The sequence below is a fragment of the Saccopteryx leptura genome, chromosome 9, assembly GCF_036850995.1.
Source record: "Saccopteryx leptura isolate mSacLep1 chromosome 9, mSacLep1_pri_phased_curated, whole genome shotgun sequence".
Classification (NCBI taxonomy): domain Eukaryota; kingdom Metazoa; phylum Chordata; class Mammalia; order Chiroptera; family Emballonuridae; genus Saccopteryx; species Saccopteryx leptura.
The window spans coordinates 93,084,288-93,099,807 of record NC_089511.1 but is presented as its reverse complement, the minus strand read 5'-3'; the positions used below and the strand labels follow the sequence as shown (position 1 = coordinate 93,099,807).

Here is a 15,520-nt window from a genome sequence, read left to right as displayed (position 1 = left end):
ACTGAGTACTTTATTCAGTCCCTTTCAGAACCTGGGCTCCGACCCCTCAGGCAGTTCCCAGTGAGAATGCTGAAGGAGCACTACAGGCAGAGGGGGGCCTGGCCAGGATGGGGGCTCTGAGGGACCACAGATCCAGGTCCTCCCACTGAGAAGAAGACATGGAGACCTGCTGGCTCTGGCTGGCACTCTGTCAGCTGCCTGTTCACAGAGCCAAAGGGCCTGGTTTCACTGCAGGGGCCCATGCACCCCTCTGAGCTCCCATCTTCCAGGCCACACATGGACTCCCCTCCTCGCTGCTGCCATGTCATGGGGACAGTGCCTCACTACTGGGCTCCCACATGTGCACCCATTCTACTACAGACTCCCCAGCAGAGCATCCTATCAACATGAAGACAGACTGAACACCCCTATTGTTAAACTTCAACCTCTAGGGGTCCCATTCTCTGAGAAAAATCCATACTTCTCCTCAGGGCCCCCAAGCCTCTGGGGCACCAGAGTTCACAGTCTAGTAGGGCATGGACTCCCTCACTGTGCGCCTAGGGCCCAAATCTCAGTCCATCTGAATAAGCACCCATCAGTCCCTGCTCGCTGAACTGCCTCCATACTGCTCACCCCACGGCCTTCTGCCCTCCCTGCAGGTCACTCTGATGAAGGCTGGGGGCTTGCTGGAACACTAATGCACTAGCTGCTGTGAGGCGCAGGGCAGCCTTCCGAGTCACCCTCCCTGGGTGTAGCTCCCAGAGGCTGGTACGACCTACAAGCCTCCCAGGGCCCCACGTGAAAACTCACTGGGATCTTGAAAGCATCCACAGAGACTTGGTTCTCCATGGAGTCCAGGGAGGGCCGGCGGGCATTAGACGAGGAGTAGCTGACCGGAAAGGCCTGGGTGGGCCGGCGGAACGTCATCTCAGCGGAGGCAATGGGCGGCTTGTGGGCATTCTTGTGGTAGCGGTGGATGCAGAAGGTGGACAGCAGCACAGAGATGACGAAGGAGAAGAGCACGGCCGCAGCGATCACTGTGCGGCAGAGCTCATCACACAGCGGGTCTGCAGGAAGGGGTGGCTGTGAGGGACGGGTTCCCCTGCATCCCAACAGGAGCCAGCATGGTGCAGTTCTCCAGCTGGCCACGCCCACAGCAGCTAGGGAACGCTGCTCTGACTGACTGAACAGCCTGGCCAGTGCTGCTGGGGTGAAGGCAGGAGAATACCTGCAAATACTCCAACAGCGCAGGCTGCAGGGCAGGTGCGGCCGAAGACATCCCTTATCTGGAGGGGTTATCAGCATCGTACAGAACACGAGGACAATCTGAGCAGACACTGAGTTATTGGGTAGAAGAACTAATTTTTCCAGCTCAGCCTTTGTCATGAACTGCGGGCCATAAGACACTATATTGAAGCCTGGACCCAGTTCCCTGTCTGCAAATAGAGGGAAATTGAGGCCCAGAAAAAGGAGTGTCTGCTGGGTTTCACCTGCCTTCCTTCCGTTTCCCTCTGGCCTCTGGGAGGTGTACAGAGCTCGGCCCCACTCACCCTGGCTGTCCTCTGGCTCACAGAAGCACTTCTTCTCTTCAGGAAAGCAGTTGCAAGTGCCAAAGCCAGCTTTAATGCCTCCGCGCTCCCCTGGCTCGTGCCCACCAATGATGCTGCCGCTGCCTCCTGCTGACAGAGGGATCCTGCTCAGCCTCTTAAGCGACCCTATGAGCTAGGACCACTCAGGCAGGTGTGTGAGCGATTCCTCCCTGCAGGGGTGGGAGTGTGGGGTTCCTGAGCTCAGAAGTCCAGGTCACCCAGACAGGACTCTCAGCAGGAGCTGTTCCCATGCTGTTTCCCGATCACTGTGGGAAGGGGGAGAGACCCACAGGGTGCCCAGGGCCCTCACTGAGGTCCACACATGGCTGCCTTTCAGCAGAGAAGGGGCAGCAGGGGACAGCAGACACCCCTGGGGGGAGCTGCACCCTGTGAGCTGGCCAGGCTGACAGTGGAGTGACCATCAGGGCACCAGGCTCCGATGGGTTTTTTTTGGGGGGGGATGGGGAAGAGTACTTCATTCACATAAAATGTTAGAAAAGGCCAGGCACATACAAGCCAGGAACGTGGCTGCTCTGGCTGACATGCAGGTGGGAGTCCAGGCCTCCCCTGCTCACTGCCCCACTGCCCGGGACACTGCCCCAGCTCAGGCTGGCAGACAGGCCCGGTGCGCTGCTTACGGAGGCAGTCCTGGGGGCAGACCCTCGGCTCCTTGCTCTCCACGGCGTCACAGTGACCATCCGGGCAGGTCCGGATACTGGGGGAGCAGGTGGAGAAGTTCCTGGATATTCCTGCAACATACAGCAGGCTGGTCACTACCACATGGGGGCACTGCCGCAGCTGGACTCTCAGACCAGGAGAGCACCCTGGGGCCTCCGGGGCCAACCCTACCCCTCCATGGCAGCCCCATCAGCACGGGCATCCCCAAGAAGTGCCTGGTGGTTCTGAATGCACAGGGAGGCCTGGGTGGTGAGGGACGGAGGGGCTGGGCCATCCCAAGGCTCTGCCAGCCTCACCTCTAGGAGACAGAAGAGGCCAGGCCCTCTCAAGGCAGCACCTTGAGAGGAGAGGGACTTTCATTGTGGTGGGTGCAGCCTGGAGCTGGGCGCTGTTCACACAGAAGCCAGCTTAGGCTCTTCCCGCTTCAGAAGACACTCCCTGGTTTGAGGCCTACATAGTAGACCCTCTCTGTCCCTTGCATGTCCAAGCTTTGGCCCAGATTTTTCCAAGTACAAAGGGAGTCCAGCCACGAGCACCTCTGCTCCCTCGGCAATGAATGACCTCAATGTCCTCCTGCCACCCACACCCTGAACCCACACCCGCCTCCCAGAATCAGGAGCCACGACAAGCACAAAGCTCTGGGGCACAGATGAGGAGTGAGAAGGGGCCGCATGGACCCCATTTCCATTCAGCTATCGTCACCCCCCTGACTGCCTGGCTGCAGGCCCTTGGCTCTACATGGGGCCTACCTTTGCCATCTCCCTGTCTCCACTGGCACCTGCCTGTCAGAGAGCCCAGACCACCGCACTCCTCACATTCAGACCTCCTCTTGCTGACTGCGCAGGACAGGGGGCAGCCTGGCTCCTCGGCCATGTCTAGGGGTGGAAGAAAGCAAGTCACACGAGGCCAGCCTGGGCCAGTGTCCAGCCAGCCCCGGCTAAGCTTCCCCCAGGGGTTGAGCCCAGAGGGAGGGAGTAACTCAGCACCGGGTGCAAAGGAGCGATGGGGCTGCTGGGGAAGGGAGGTGGCATCAGTCGCAAAGGGGGACCGTTACTGGGCTGAGACTGTATGGAGTGAAGATGTGGCCAAGGACATAAGGGGTGCCCAACTACACCTGAATTTCAGATAAACAATAAACACCCACTTCATATAACTATGTCCGTTATGTTTTGTTGACGTACCTAGACATTTGTCTCTCAGGCAACTCTGCAGAGGCTGCATGGGACATAAACTAAAAAATTGTTTCTTTGTTTTACCCAATACTCAGATTCAACCAGGATGCTAGTGTTTTTTTTGTGTGTGTTTGTTTGTTTTATGAGAGAGACAGGGACAGACCGGAAGGGAAAGAAATGAGAAGTATCAACTCATAGTTGAGTTGACCTTAGTTGCTCATTGATTGCTTCTCATATGTGCCTTGACCAGCTGAGCCAGTGACCCCTTGCTCAGCCAGTGACCTTAGACCCAAGCCAGTGACCATAAGGTCATGTCTATGATCCCACACTCAAGCTGGTAAGCCTGCGCTCAAGCCAGATGAGCCTATGCTCAAGCCAGCAATCTCGGGGTTTTGAACCTGGGTCCTCACCATCCCAGGCAGATGCTCTATCCACTGTGCCATCACCTGGCCAGACAGGATGCTGTGTTCTATCTGGTAGGCCTTAAGCAAGTGCATGAGCAGGATGCACTGATGTGTCCCCCCCGTCGTCTCTCCATCTCGGCTATGCAGTGTACACTGTTATTCTCACTTTGTAAGGATGGAGCCTCAGGCTCAGGGAAGCCCCCAATCCATGTGAAGGAGCAGGACCAAGTCCCTTCTGTGTGTGGGGGACGTTCACAGTAATATGCCCCATTGATCCACCCTTCATGGGGTCCCAGAACTCACATGTCCCCTCCACAGTGACAAGCAGTGGGGCCTGGGCCTGCTTGCGGGTTGACCGGTCGACAGCCACCACCATGTGCTGGAGCTGTGTGCACTCAGGCCGCTGCAGGGCCTCTGTGGCATTCACGAACAGGGTCCCCATGGTGCCATCGGCTGAGTCAAGCATCCCCAGAGCGCTGCAGTTGGTACTGGAAGGCTGCAGCTTATAATGCATGTGGATGCCAGTGAACTCCTGGCTGTTCTCCACAGAGACTTTCCCAACCTAGGCATGGGGCAATGGGAATACCTCAGCAGGGAGGCTGTCCTAGAACAGTCCCCAGTTACCTGGGAACGGCAGCACCCCCAGAACTCCCCATCCTCTGTCCACCTGCTTGGCTCTGCCCTGCCCAGATGATCACACCCCACCGATCCCTGCTCCTAGAAGCAGGGCACTGAGGTCTGGTTCAGCGGCCGGCTCTCCAGCCAAAAGCAAACGCCCTGGATCAATCTTACCAGCTCCCTCATTCAGGCAGAAAGGCCCACTGGCTCCCTCCTATATGCCCCCCTCCCTTCTTCTGGCCACACCAGTTTTGCCCTAGAGCGCAGTTTCTGTTCTCAGTGCAGATGGCTGGGTGGTCCACCCCCGCCAGGTCACCTGTCTGGTGCAGAGCACTGCACTCGGTTGTGTGATTGTAGAGTGGTCGACTATCTCATGCAGGACCACGCTGAAGTTCCTGGAAGAGAGGGTCTGCCTTGCCACCCTCTACCCCCTTTGATGCCACCTTCCACAAAAGGACCAGGATGGTGGCAAGTCAGGGAGCTTCGACGTGTCCAAGGGAGGAGGTAGACACCCTCTTCTTCCTGTGCTGGACCCAGGAGGCTATTGCACATGAAGGTGGCATGGGAACCAACCACAGAAACTACCACTGAGACAATACAGATGGCCCTAAAGCAGGGGTTGGGAATCTTTTTGGCTGAGAGAGCCATGAACGCTACATATTTTAAAATGTAATTCTGTGAGAGCCACACAATGATGCATGTACCTTACACATTATCCAATAAAAATTTGGTGTTGTCCTGGAGGACAGCTGTGATTGGCTCCAGCCACCCGCAACCATGAACATGAGTGGTAGGAAATGAATGGATTGTAATACACGAGAATGTTTTATATTTTTAACGTTATTATTTTTTTTATTAAAGATTTGTCTGCAAGCCAGATGCAGCCATCAAAAGAGCCACATCTGGCTCGCGGGCCATAGGTTCCCGACCCCTGCCCTAAAGCAACACCCACAGCTGCTCCGTTGGAAGCAGTACATTAAATCGCATGCCCACTGTGATTTCAAGCAAACTTTAAAACGTGCTTCCAAGAAACATCCTAGAAAGAACTGTACCAAAGTGCTAAACACCTTGATCCATCTTCTTTGGCGAATATTGACTACTCTACGTTTTCCACTTCTAATCATTATTTTTCTGACAATGCAGATGCACTTCCCGTTCCTCGCAGCAGGGGCACCTCTGTTAGGAGATTCCCACCCATGAAGAGTTGGTTTTGAATACATGGAACCAAAGGACACCAACATTTCTGCAAACCACCTTTTCATTTAATAATTGACCAGGAACATCCTTCCAAGTCAGCATGTGTATATTTACCTGGCGTTGCTCTTACACTAGCACAAAACCTATCTTAAAGGTACCGAGCAGGACGAGGCCCTGTGCCCCAGGCTCCCCCTGGGCCACTCCATGTGCTTATTGTTAGCCCAGGGACAGGGTGTTGCTCACTCCCAGCTCTGCTTGCAATCTGCCAGAGTGCCTCACCCATCTGGTGTTACCCACTCCCCTCCCCCTCCCAGGCTGGCAGTGGGCTGAAGGTTCACCTGGGCATAGAGATGGGCCCGCCTGTTCACAGTGAAGGAGTAGGCGCTGGGCAAGCACAAGCTGACGGGCAGCACGGACACGTTGAAGTGGAGGATGAGGAGGCCCTCCCCCGGGCCCTGGAAGTCGGAGTCGTTGACCAGCACCGCCAGCTGCAGGGCGCGGCTCTCAGAGATGGGGAGGCTGCGGTTGAGAACCAGTCCTGCGGGTGGGGCATGGTGATGACTGCCCCATGCCACTGCATGCCTCCTCCCAGATGCACACCCTGCCCACACATGCACATGGCTGAAAGCATGTGCTTTCATACACACGGCGCACAGGTAACAGACCTGGCAGCTGGTGACCAGTTAGAACCACTGTTTAAATGTTAGTCCTGCGCTGGAAATCCAGACACTTCTCAGCCGGGAGACAACATTGTCACAATGTCTGTGTGTGTGTTGTGTATGGGTTGTGTGTGTGGAGTGTGTATGTATGAGGAGGATGTAATGTGTGTTTTGTGTATGGGGTACATGTATGTGTCTGTATGGGGCTTATATATGGAGTATGTATGTGTGTGGAGTGTGTGGTATGTGTGTGGGAGGGCATACAGAGGTGAGGACCCGACACCACCAAGGCCCTGGGAAAATGCACTAGCCAGATGCCCTCACAGAATTCTGAACAGCAGCAGCCTCCCCTGGAGCCTGGACTCTACAGGCCCCCCAAGCCTAGGAGCTTGTGCACCTCTGTGCAGCTGCCGTATGCCAAGGCTACGGTTCTAGCTCGGGAGAGACAGAGGATGGAGGGGTGGCTCTGGCAAACAGAATGCAGAGTGCAAGGGCATGCTGATGTGTTCCTTTACACAGGCAGAGGAGGGGAGGGTGTGAAAAAAACAACCAGGCCAGGCAGCAAGAGGTAAAAGCATCAGTGACCCTGGGCTCCCCAAGAAGCAGATCACAAAACAAGGATCCAAGTCCAAGAGGGGTATTTGGAAGAGGATCCCAGAAAACACGGGTAGGAGGGCTGGGAAGGGAGGCAGAGAGGACAAGCAGCTATGAAAGACGCCGCATTCTATAGGAAGACCTGCCAGCACCTGGCACCTAGCCTGCAAGGACATTCCAGAAGCAGACAGGACAACTGTCTCAGGGTCTTCCAGCACAAGAATAGAGCTGCTTCTGTACACCAGCTTGTTAGGAGAGAGCTGCTGGCTGGGACAGGGTAGAAATAAACCCGGGGTACCTGGGCACTTGAGGGGCAGCAAAGTAGGTGCCAAACCAAAGTCCAAGGATGGACTCAGGTGTGACATACGTGTTTGGGGTCAGTATAAGGAGGTGTAATGGGGCCCTGATAGGATCAACCGTGGGGCAATTCAGGGATAGAGGACAGTGTGTAAAAACCCACTAGGTGGTTGAGGTGAGCCAGCACAGACAAAGGCCTGGGTGGAGGACAGAAGGAGCATCTGCCTGGGGCTCCGAGGGCCAGGCCAGGTGTCTGGGTGAAGCAGGGTGCTTCCCAGTTTCCTGGGGGCCCAGCCAGGCCACGTCCAGCCCCTCTTACTGTAGTCATGAATGGTTGCCCGGACGAAGCTGCCGTTGACCTGGACCAAGGTCTCGTTCGGTGAGTGCTCCACACGGAAGGTCTGGAGAGCCCAGGCGTCTCCAGGGAGCAGTGTGCTGGTGTACCGCCTCAGGAGCTCCCCGGATGCTGGCACCACATCTGAGTCAAAGACATGCAGCGCGGCCACCACAGTGCCCTGCAGAAAACCGGAGGTGCCAGTCAGAGCTCCTGCAGCCCAGGACTGAGGGACAGCATGTGCCCCACAGGCAGACCAAGTACACACAGAACTGGCTCTAGGGACAGACTGACCTGTGTTCAAGTCCCCACAGGGCCACTTGACAACTCAGTCCTGTCACCCTCCGAGCCACTGTGCTTCACCTGACCTGTGCAACAGGTGTGATAGGTATCTACAGATTTCCTCTGAAGATGGAGTAGAGCAGATGCAGTGCCACACAGCGACACCTGGCAGAGCCAGGATCTCAGTCATGTGTGTGCTAGGACGCTGTCTCTCAGGCAGCTGTACACCACGTTAGAAAGGGCTGTAAGGAAGGCACCTCTGCTCTTTCTGTTAACTAGGTTCCCTGCTGTCAACCCCAGCCATCCTTGCCAGACTCAGGGGACATGTCCTCACAAGATGTGCTTTCTTTGTCACTGGCACCTCACCAAACCTAGTCCTGTGGTGCCTAGAGAGGCAGGCAAAGACAAAATGCCACCTGCCCACCTTCACGTTACACCTGCCCCCTGACAGGCTGCAGGAGAGCCAGAGGCCCAGCAGGTGGCTGCTGTGCTCCGTCTGTGCCACCAGAGAGGGCTGGGGGTTGGGTGGGTGGGACGGCCCCTGGAGTTCCCAGTCCTGCCTTTGCCCACTGCTGGCTCCCCTCCAGGAGCCTCCAAGGCCTCCCCTGTGAAGGCTGAGTGCTGGGGGAAGGGAGTGTCCTCCCAGCCAGCCACTGTCCTCTCCCCTTCTTGGGGGAGTCTGTGCCTGCAGACGATACTCTCAGCCATGCCCACCTGTTGGGACACAGGCTGGGCCCCCAGAACCCCTGGCCTCCCAGTCAGGGGTAGGATGGGAGCTGGCCAGGTTGCCATGGAGGAAGGCAGGAAGCCCCAACAGACACAACTGACAAAAAACAACTAGAAGGGTGGTGATCCTCATGGCTGGATGGCCAGATGGACAGCTGAATAGACCAGGAATGGACAGCTGATGGAGAGACAGACACTGACTAGATGGACGACAGTGGACAAGCACACAGGGGGACAGGCACCTCTTTCCGCTTGAACTCCACAACAGCACTGGCAGTGTCAGCACCCCCGAGGAAGGTGGGCGCCGAGTCGTCCTCGTCGTACACAGTCACGGGGAAGGGCACCATCACCTCCTCCTCACGGGAGCCCACGAGCACTGTGCAGGCAGCCACCAGGTCGTACTTCTCCTGGAGCTCGCGGTCCAGGGCCCAGCGCATGCTCACCTCCTGGCTGTCCGAGGCGCAGTGGAAGGGCAGGTTCGCACCTGTGCACCAAGCAGACCAGGAACCCCGGCTGTGATCCCGGGCTGGGGACTGCTGAGCTGCCTTCCTCAGGGCCCAGCTGGGGTGGTGGCAAAGGAGGGGACTGGGCTCTGAGGGACTCCCCCGCTCGGCTACGTGGGAGGCACGGTGCTCCAGGAACAGTCCACAGGGCTGTGTGCTAATGAGCTTCCTGGGGCTGCAGCCCTCACTTGTGCTGGTGGAGGAGGGCTCTGCAGCCTGATGCACACCTCGCTTCGGCTGGTGCTGCCGCCAACTCAGCCAGGCTGCAGGCCCAGAGACTCAGCTGTTGGCATTTGCTTTTTGAAAACCATGTCAGTTTTTTTAAAAATTATGGCAGCAACACATACTCACTTTAGAGAATGTGAGACGGAAAGCCACAACCCCACCACTCGAAAACACACACAGGGCACATTTGGCAAATGATTTGAGGTTCACACACAGTATTTCCGACGGCCAAGTTTGCACCCATGCTCTGCAGCTCCTGGCTATCTGCCCTGAGGCTGGTCCTTGTGGTTCTGTGGGTCTCAGTCTCCTTCTCAGGAAATGAGTGGATGAGACCAAGGTTGTCTGCTTCTCCCCAGGCACTGTGTACACTGAGGTATCTTCCCACCTTCCCGTGAGGGAGGGGCCAGTAGTGACAGCATGCTCTTTACCCCAAGCCTGTCCTGAGCTTCATCCTCCAGGAAAACCCAGACGAGAGGAAATGCTGAAGGCTTGAAGGTCATCACAGGAAGGTCACGTCAACTCCACTTGGTGGGGAGTCACCAGTCTCTCACACCAGAGTCGAGTACAGTATTTACATTTGGATTACAGATGTGGGAAATACGTATCATACAAAGTTTCCCTCCATCGTTGATGGTTACAAAAAAACATGCTAAACAAAATTTAATTACACAATTTTTAGGCAGAAGGAGCAGCATGCTAAATCGTATGCTTTGTGACACTTTTGCACAAGGTCATCCTGCCGCACACAGGACAAAGGAAAGGAAGGGGCAAGGCGAGTGACCTCTATTTTACAGAGATTTCTTTAACATTATTACTGTGTGTTTGTGATAACACGGTGTGAATCCAGGTTCCCCACACCAGCAGTGCAGCCTCTGTGTCCTTGCTGGGTACCACTTTCTTGTCTTTAAGTAGTTTTTACCGGGTGATCCCACTCTGTCCTCCCCACACCACCATGCCTATCACGAGGCATGGCCCCCATAGGCAAGGCCATTTCATCAAGGCGGCTGCCCTTGCCGCTGTTCAGGCAGGATCTTGGAGCCTCTCTCCATCAACACTCCACATTCAACTTACCAGGAACTGCTGGATCTTCCTTCTAAACGTGCCCAGAACACCCCTGCTTCTCGTTGCCCCATGGTTCCCTCCCAGTCCTCATCCTCTCACTCAGGGGTTTCTCCAATAGCCTCCCAGAATTTGTCTCCATGCTTCCACCCTAAACCACCCCTGCCTATGTCATTCCCAACACAGCAGCCAGACTTATCCTTTAAAGGTAAGTTAGATCTTCTCAATGCCCTCCGCCCCTGCAAAAGCCTCCCATGATTCCCCAGTCCCTCTGTGGGAAGCCCCACCCACTCCCAGGAACTTCTCTGCCCTCATCCAAGTTCCCCTTCCCGTCACTCACAGGAAGGGGCTCCAACTAGGTGGGGGCCCCACTCTTGAAGGGGCTGGCCCTGCTTGCCTGGTGCCCTAGTGCCTTTGCTCCAGCACCTTGCCTGGCCACCTGATTTAAGACCATAGTCTCCCCCACTCCACGCTCTCCTGCCCATCTAGCCCCCTGCGGAGGCCACCTGATTTACTTAGTCCAGGGTGTTCCCCATCTTCCCCAGGAATGGAAGCTCCAGGCAGGCAGGAGTTCTACTGGTTCTGTCACACCCTTAGCAGCCCTTAGAACAGTGCCTGGCCCAGTGCGGGCACACTGCTGGAATGTGAGAGGAGCGGGTGGGGTGGCGACAGAGGGCACTGCACAACTCACGTCACAGGCTTACTGGTCTGTGCCTGGCACACAGTAGGCACCAAGGAATGGCCTCACAAGGCCAACACTCACCTCCCAGGAGCCTGTAGGTCACACTGATGTTGGGGCAGAGGAACTGCGTGGGCAGGAGGCGGAACTGGTGGAAGGTGCCAGGAGGCCTGTTCTCCCGAATGCGGAAGGAGAGGCCTGTCTCAGGGAAGCAGAGCTCCTGGGGCTTGAGGAAGCCGCACGCCGGGAAGGAGGTGTTGATGAAGGAAAAGTACACACGGGCACAGCCTGGCCACTGGCATTCGCCCTCACGCAGGGATGTGGGCCACAGGAAGACCTGGAGGTAGACAGTAAGCAGGGGGAAGCCACCATCTGCGGAGAGAGAAGTCAGGCCAGAGGGGTGTCAGCCACATCTGCTAGGTGTTGTGGAACAGAAAGGGGTAGGGTGAGCAGCTAGGGTTAGTGGAAAGCCCAGTCTCCATTGTGGCCCACAGACCTCTGCTCGGAACTGGCCCATCACCTCCTGCTTGCCCCCCACTGCCCTGGACCTGGGTCTGTCTGCCTCAGGGCCCTGGGGTTCTGCTTCCTCTGCTTAGAGGTGTGTCACGGGCCCATCTCTCATCATTCAGGTTTCAGCTAAATTCTTCCTCCCCTGGGTCTAACATCAGGTGGAGAGCTTCCCCAGGGCCACTTCTGCAGAAGGTGGGCCTCCTGTCTTCACCCCCCCCCAGGCAGTTTCACCATGGAACATCCCTGCAGAGACACAGCCTGTGGACAGAGTACCTAACACCTACAGGTGGGGTTTCCAGCAAATTCCATCATGGATGCTTCACAGTGACTTCCTTTCCAATGAGGTCTGAACCGCAAGCTAGGGTGAGGGGCTCTTCCTGAATCCTCTCTAGGCCCTAGTGCTATGGCCACTCCTCCCATCTGCTCTTCCCCTAGTTATTAGTTCTTTTTGTGTCTTGCTAGCCTGTTCTTCATTGTTCCAATCCGTTCTAGTTACTAGTTCTCTATACAAAGTTTCCCTGTTCAAGTTACCATGTGATTTCTCTCTGGACTGGACCCAACAGGTGTGTGAGGCTGCTCTCCAATCACACATAGAAGGGCCTTCTATGAAATGGCAGCTTTGGCCAATTCCACTCTGGCCTCCACCCCAGCAACCTTGGCTCTCCAAGTTCCCACACTGGGCCTGGGATGAAGATGATGGCAACTATGTGTGTGCTTAAACAAGATCCATCTGGGGTGTCCTGGGGGTGCCCTTTCTACTTGAAGACCTTGATTTTATTTGGCAAATGAGCCCAGTCATTCTGCGCTGTCGGGCAGGGCCACTCACCTGCATTCATAGGCTGCGCTCCCCTGACTTGCACACAGCAGCTCAGAGCTGGAGTCAGGGTCCAGTGGGGAGCTACTGAGTGTGCAATGATCATTTTGTGCCACAAGCAAAACTCTGCTTCACAGTCCTGCCCTCCTCTCCCCCCGGACCAGGGTCACACATGGCCTCCACTCGGGCTCTGACCCCTGCTCTGAGGATCTGGCCAGGTCTTCCTCTGCCCCACTTTCTTCCCTGGCATCAGGCTCAAGTCCCCACCAGGTGCCAATGGACAGCTTGCTGCTGCTGATGACATGGGCATTCTGTGAAAACTGTTGTTTCTCTGGCAAGTTACAGACCGTTTACTAAATAAAAACCCTGGGGTTTTTCCAGGCTCCCTTAATCTTTCTCTCACAGCCTTAAATCATTGCCATACCAACTGGTAAAGGCACCTGGGCCCGGCATGGAGAGAAGCATCTCCAGGGGTCCCCAAACTTTTTACACAGGGAGCCAGTTCACTGTCCCTCAGACCGTTGGAGGGCCGCCACATACAGTGCTCCTCTCACTGACCACCAATGAAAGAGGTGCCCCTTCCAGAAGTGCGGGGGGGGGGGGCGGATAAATGGCCTCAGGGGGCCGCATGCGGCCCGCGGGCCGTAGTTTGGGGACGCCTGACTTACACCTTTCACACAGGTGCTTCTAAACACCCCAGAGTCATCAGCAGCCCCCACACTTATTCTGGCTCCCTCGCCAGGCTGGACACCGAGCCCCAGCCCAGCCTCTTTCCCTCTTTACACAGCAAGAGGCCACCCTCTGAGCTCAGTGCCTGTGCTGAGGGCTTTGGGACGAGCAGGTGAGGGCGGGGCTTCTGCTCCCTTACTGCGGAGGCTGAGCTTCTCCCAAGAGCTGTGATCCAAGCTCCGGTTAAGGTAGAGAAGGCCGGTGTCCTCCTGGATGCGAACCCAGTTGTTCTTGTGCAGCGGTGTGCGGTAGGCACTGTACAGGTGCTGGCCGAGGCGGAAGCTGGGCACCTCCTCAAGGAGGTCACGCAGGGCATGGACGTACAGCAGGGGCATTCCAGCTGGCTGGTTCACATACAGCTTCTCCCAGTAAGCGTCCCTGGAGAAGTAGAGTCCCAGCGGGGCTGCAGGGAACAGGGAACTGAGTGAGGGAGGAGGAGGGGTGATGGAGCCAGGAGCAGGCCCCCTAGGCACACTGGTTCCCCAGCAGCTGTACTTCACACTTTGGTAAAATATTTTCGTAGACCAAGAAAAAAAAAGATAAAATAAAAATCACTAATGTGAAACTCTGAACTTAGTAGGACTTTCTCATCAGTAGTTCTAAGGAAATCAACACACAATTATTGGTATAGTTAAATACTAGCTGAAAGGTACTGCTTTACAATAGAAAAAGAAGAAAAAGGTGTAATACACACAGCTGCAGAATTATTCTCAATCTCCCGAGCTAGATAAGCATGTTAACAACACAGAGGGCAGTCACGCGCGTTTCTGAACAAGTCACAGGGGGCCAGAGTTTTCAAGTGTAGAAGCTGCCAGACAAGCAGGGCAGGCGGGTGTTGCTCAAAACAGATGAAGTACTTTACCTAAGAACGTAACAAATTTTTATCTAGAGTCAAACACATTCTTACCATATGACCCAGAAATTCCACTCCATTTGTCCAAGGGAAATGAAAACAAATGTCCACCAGACAACTTATTTACCAATGCCAAAGTCACCCACAGCCACGAACTGGAGGCAACCCTGATGCCCTTTAAGGGTGAGTGGATGAGCCAACAGTGCTTATCACAGCACGGCACACTATGCAGCCACATGAAGGGACGAGCTGGCGACACACACAAGCTGGATGGGTCTCAGACATTGGGCAAAGCAGAAGTTCAGCACAAAAGAATACATATGACATGATTCTAGACTGACTTGAGATGACAGAAATCAGACTGGGAAGGCGGGAGACATGCTCTGGGGAACATAAAGGTTCCATGTCCCAAGAGCGGTGTGGATCACAGGGGCACAGTCATTCGTCAACAACGTATAGTCAAGATTTGTGCATTTCAACCTGAAAATTTGCTCACCAATGGGGCTGTGCATGGAGTTGGGAATGCTCGAGGAAGGCACACATTGGCCACGGCCACTAGTGGAAGGGCACGCACCAACCACTAGGGGTCTGAGAGGCTGACCGTGGGTCCCAGCTCCCAGGGTTGCAGGGAGCCCTGCTGGGGGAGGAGGATGAGTATAGGCCCATGAGTCAGCACAAAGACCAGGGACGCCTGGGTGTGCCAGAGGCCCACAAGATGTTGGCTTCCTCCATGGGGGTCTTCATTTTCGCTCCAGGGTACCAGCAAGGGAACAGGGTGGCCATCTGACGACCATGGTTACACCATGAGAGGCCACATAGCTTCTGCCCTGGTCAGCGAGTAAGAACCTGCTGCCTTTAGAACCACTTTACAAGATCATGTAAATGGGTCTTGTCGGGGAGAGAGGCTCCATCCAGCATGCCCCACCTGCCAGGCAGGTAGGAGCAGATCCAGTATGGGGCTTCTTTTCTGGGGGTCCTCCCTAAGCATACATACCTTCAGAGGTTCAGGGGCTGGCAGGTGGGATGACCCGAGCTCCTGGGAGCCCCTGCCTCCAAGCTGACCCAGTCCCCCATGACACAGACCATCTGCAGGGAGAAGGGCTGTGGGCTCTCGGCTCACAGAGCACAGCCTTGCAGAACCTACGTGAGGCCCAGTCTATTGCTGCCAAAAGGGATTTGTAGGCCTGGCAACAACTATGAGCAGGAACAGACTTAACTGTACTTAAAATGCTTCCCAGGTCCCTGCAGCAGGGTTGCCTCAGTGCTCCTCTTTGTCACAAGCACTTTTATATGGAAAAAACACATGCTCCACGGTGTGAGAGTGAGAAGGGGTGAGTGCAGGGCCGGCCCTGGGCCATGGTCAGCTAAACGCTCTGTTAGATACTGCCTTGAGATTCTTTGTAATTTTAGAACAAAGGACTCACGTCGTCATTCTATTCTGGGCCCTGCAAAGGATTACCCAATCTCGGTGAGTGAAGAGCACCTGGGATGGGCCACTGGTGTCCATTTCCATAACCTGCAGGATGCTGGTCTCCTCTGGGCCTGTTTCTCCCACTGAACCAGAGAAGGACATGCTGAAGAGGGAAGCAGCTAGCATGAGTGCAGAAAGACCTTTGCAC

The 15,520-nt window shown here is 55.5% G+C and overlaps 1 protein-coding gene across 4 annotated transcripts in view; it reads right to left on the bottom strand.

The window, feature by feature from the left end:
* Positions 1-15,520, bottom strand: part of RET (ret proto-oncogene) — a 55,433-nt gene that overhangs the window by 19,365 nt on the left and 20,548 nt on the right. For 2 of the 4 annotated variants that reach the window (XM_066349735.1, XM_066349737.1), the window contains exons 2-11: positions 13,188-13,451; positions 11,080-11,367; positions 8,772-9,013; positions 7,507-7,702; positions 5,976-6,175; positions 4,126-4,384; positions 2,996-3,121; positions 2,207-2,317; positions 1,530-1,658; positions 790-1,046 (exon numbers count right to left, since the gene is read on the bottom strand). In XM_066349735.1, coding sequence (XP_066205832.1) covers positions 790-1,046; positions 1,530-1,658; positions 2,207-2,317; positions 2,996-3,121; positions 4,126-4,384; positions 5,976-6,175; positions 7,507-7,702; positions 8,772-9,013; positions 11,080-11,367; positions 13,188-13,451 — 2,072 coding nt within the window. Of the gene's footprint in view, positions 1-789; positions 1,047-1,529; positions 1,659-2,206; positions 2,318-2,995; positions 3,122-4,125; positions 4,385-5,975; positions 6,176-7,506; positions 7,703-8,771; positions 9,014-11,079; positions 11,368-12,331; positions 12,457-13,187; positions 13,452-15,520 lie in introns of those variants that run through there. The other 2 variants (XM_066349736.1, XM_066349738.1) reach the window with 2 other exon arrangements.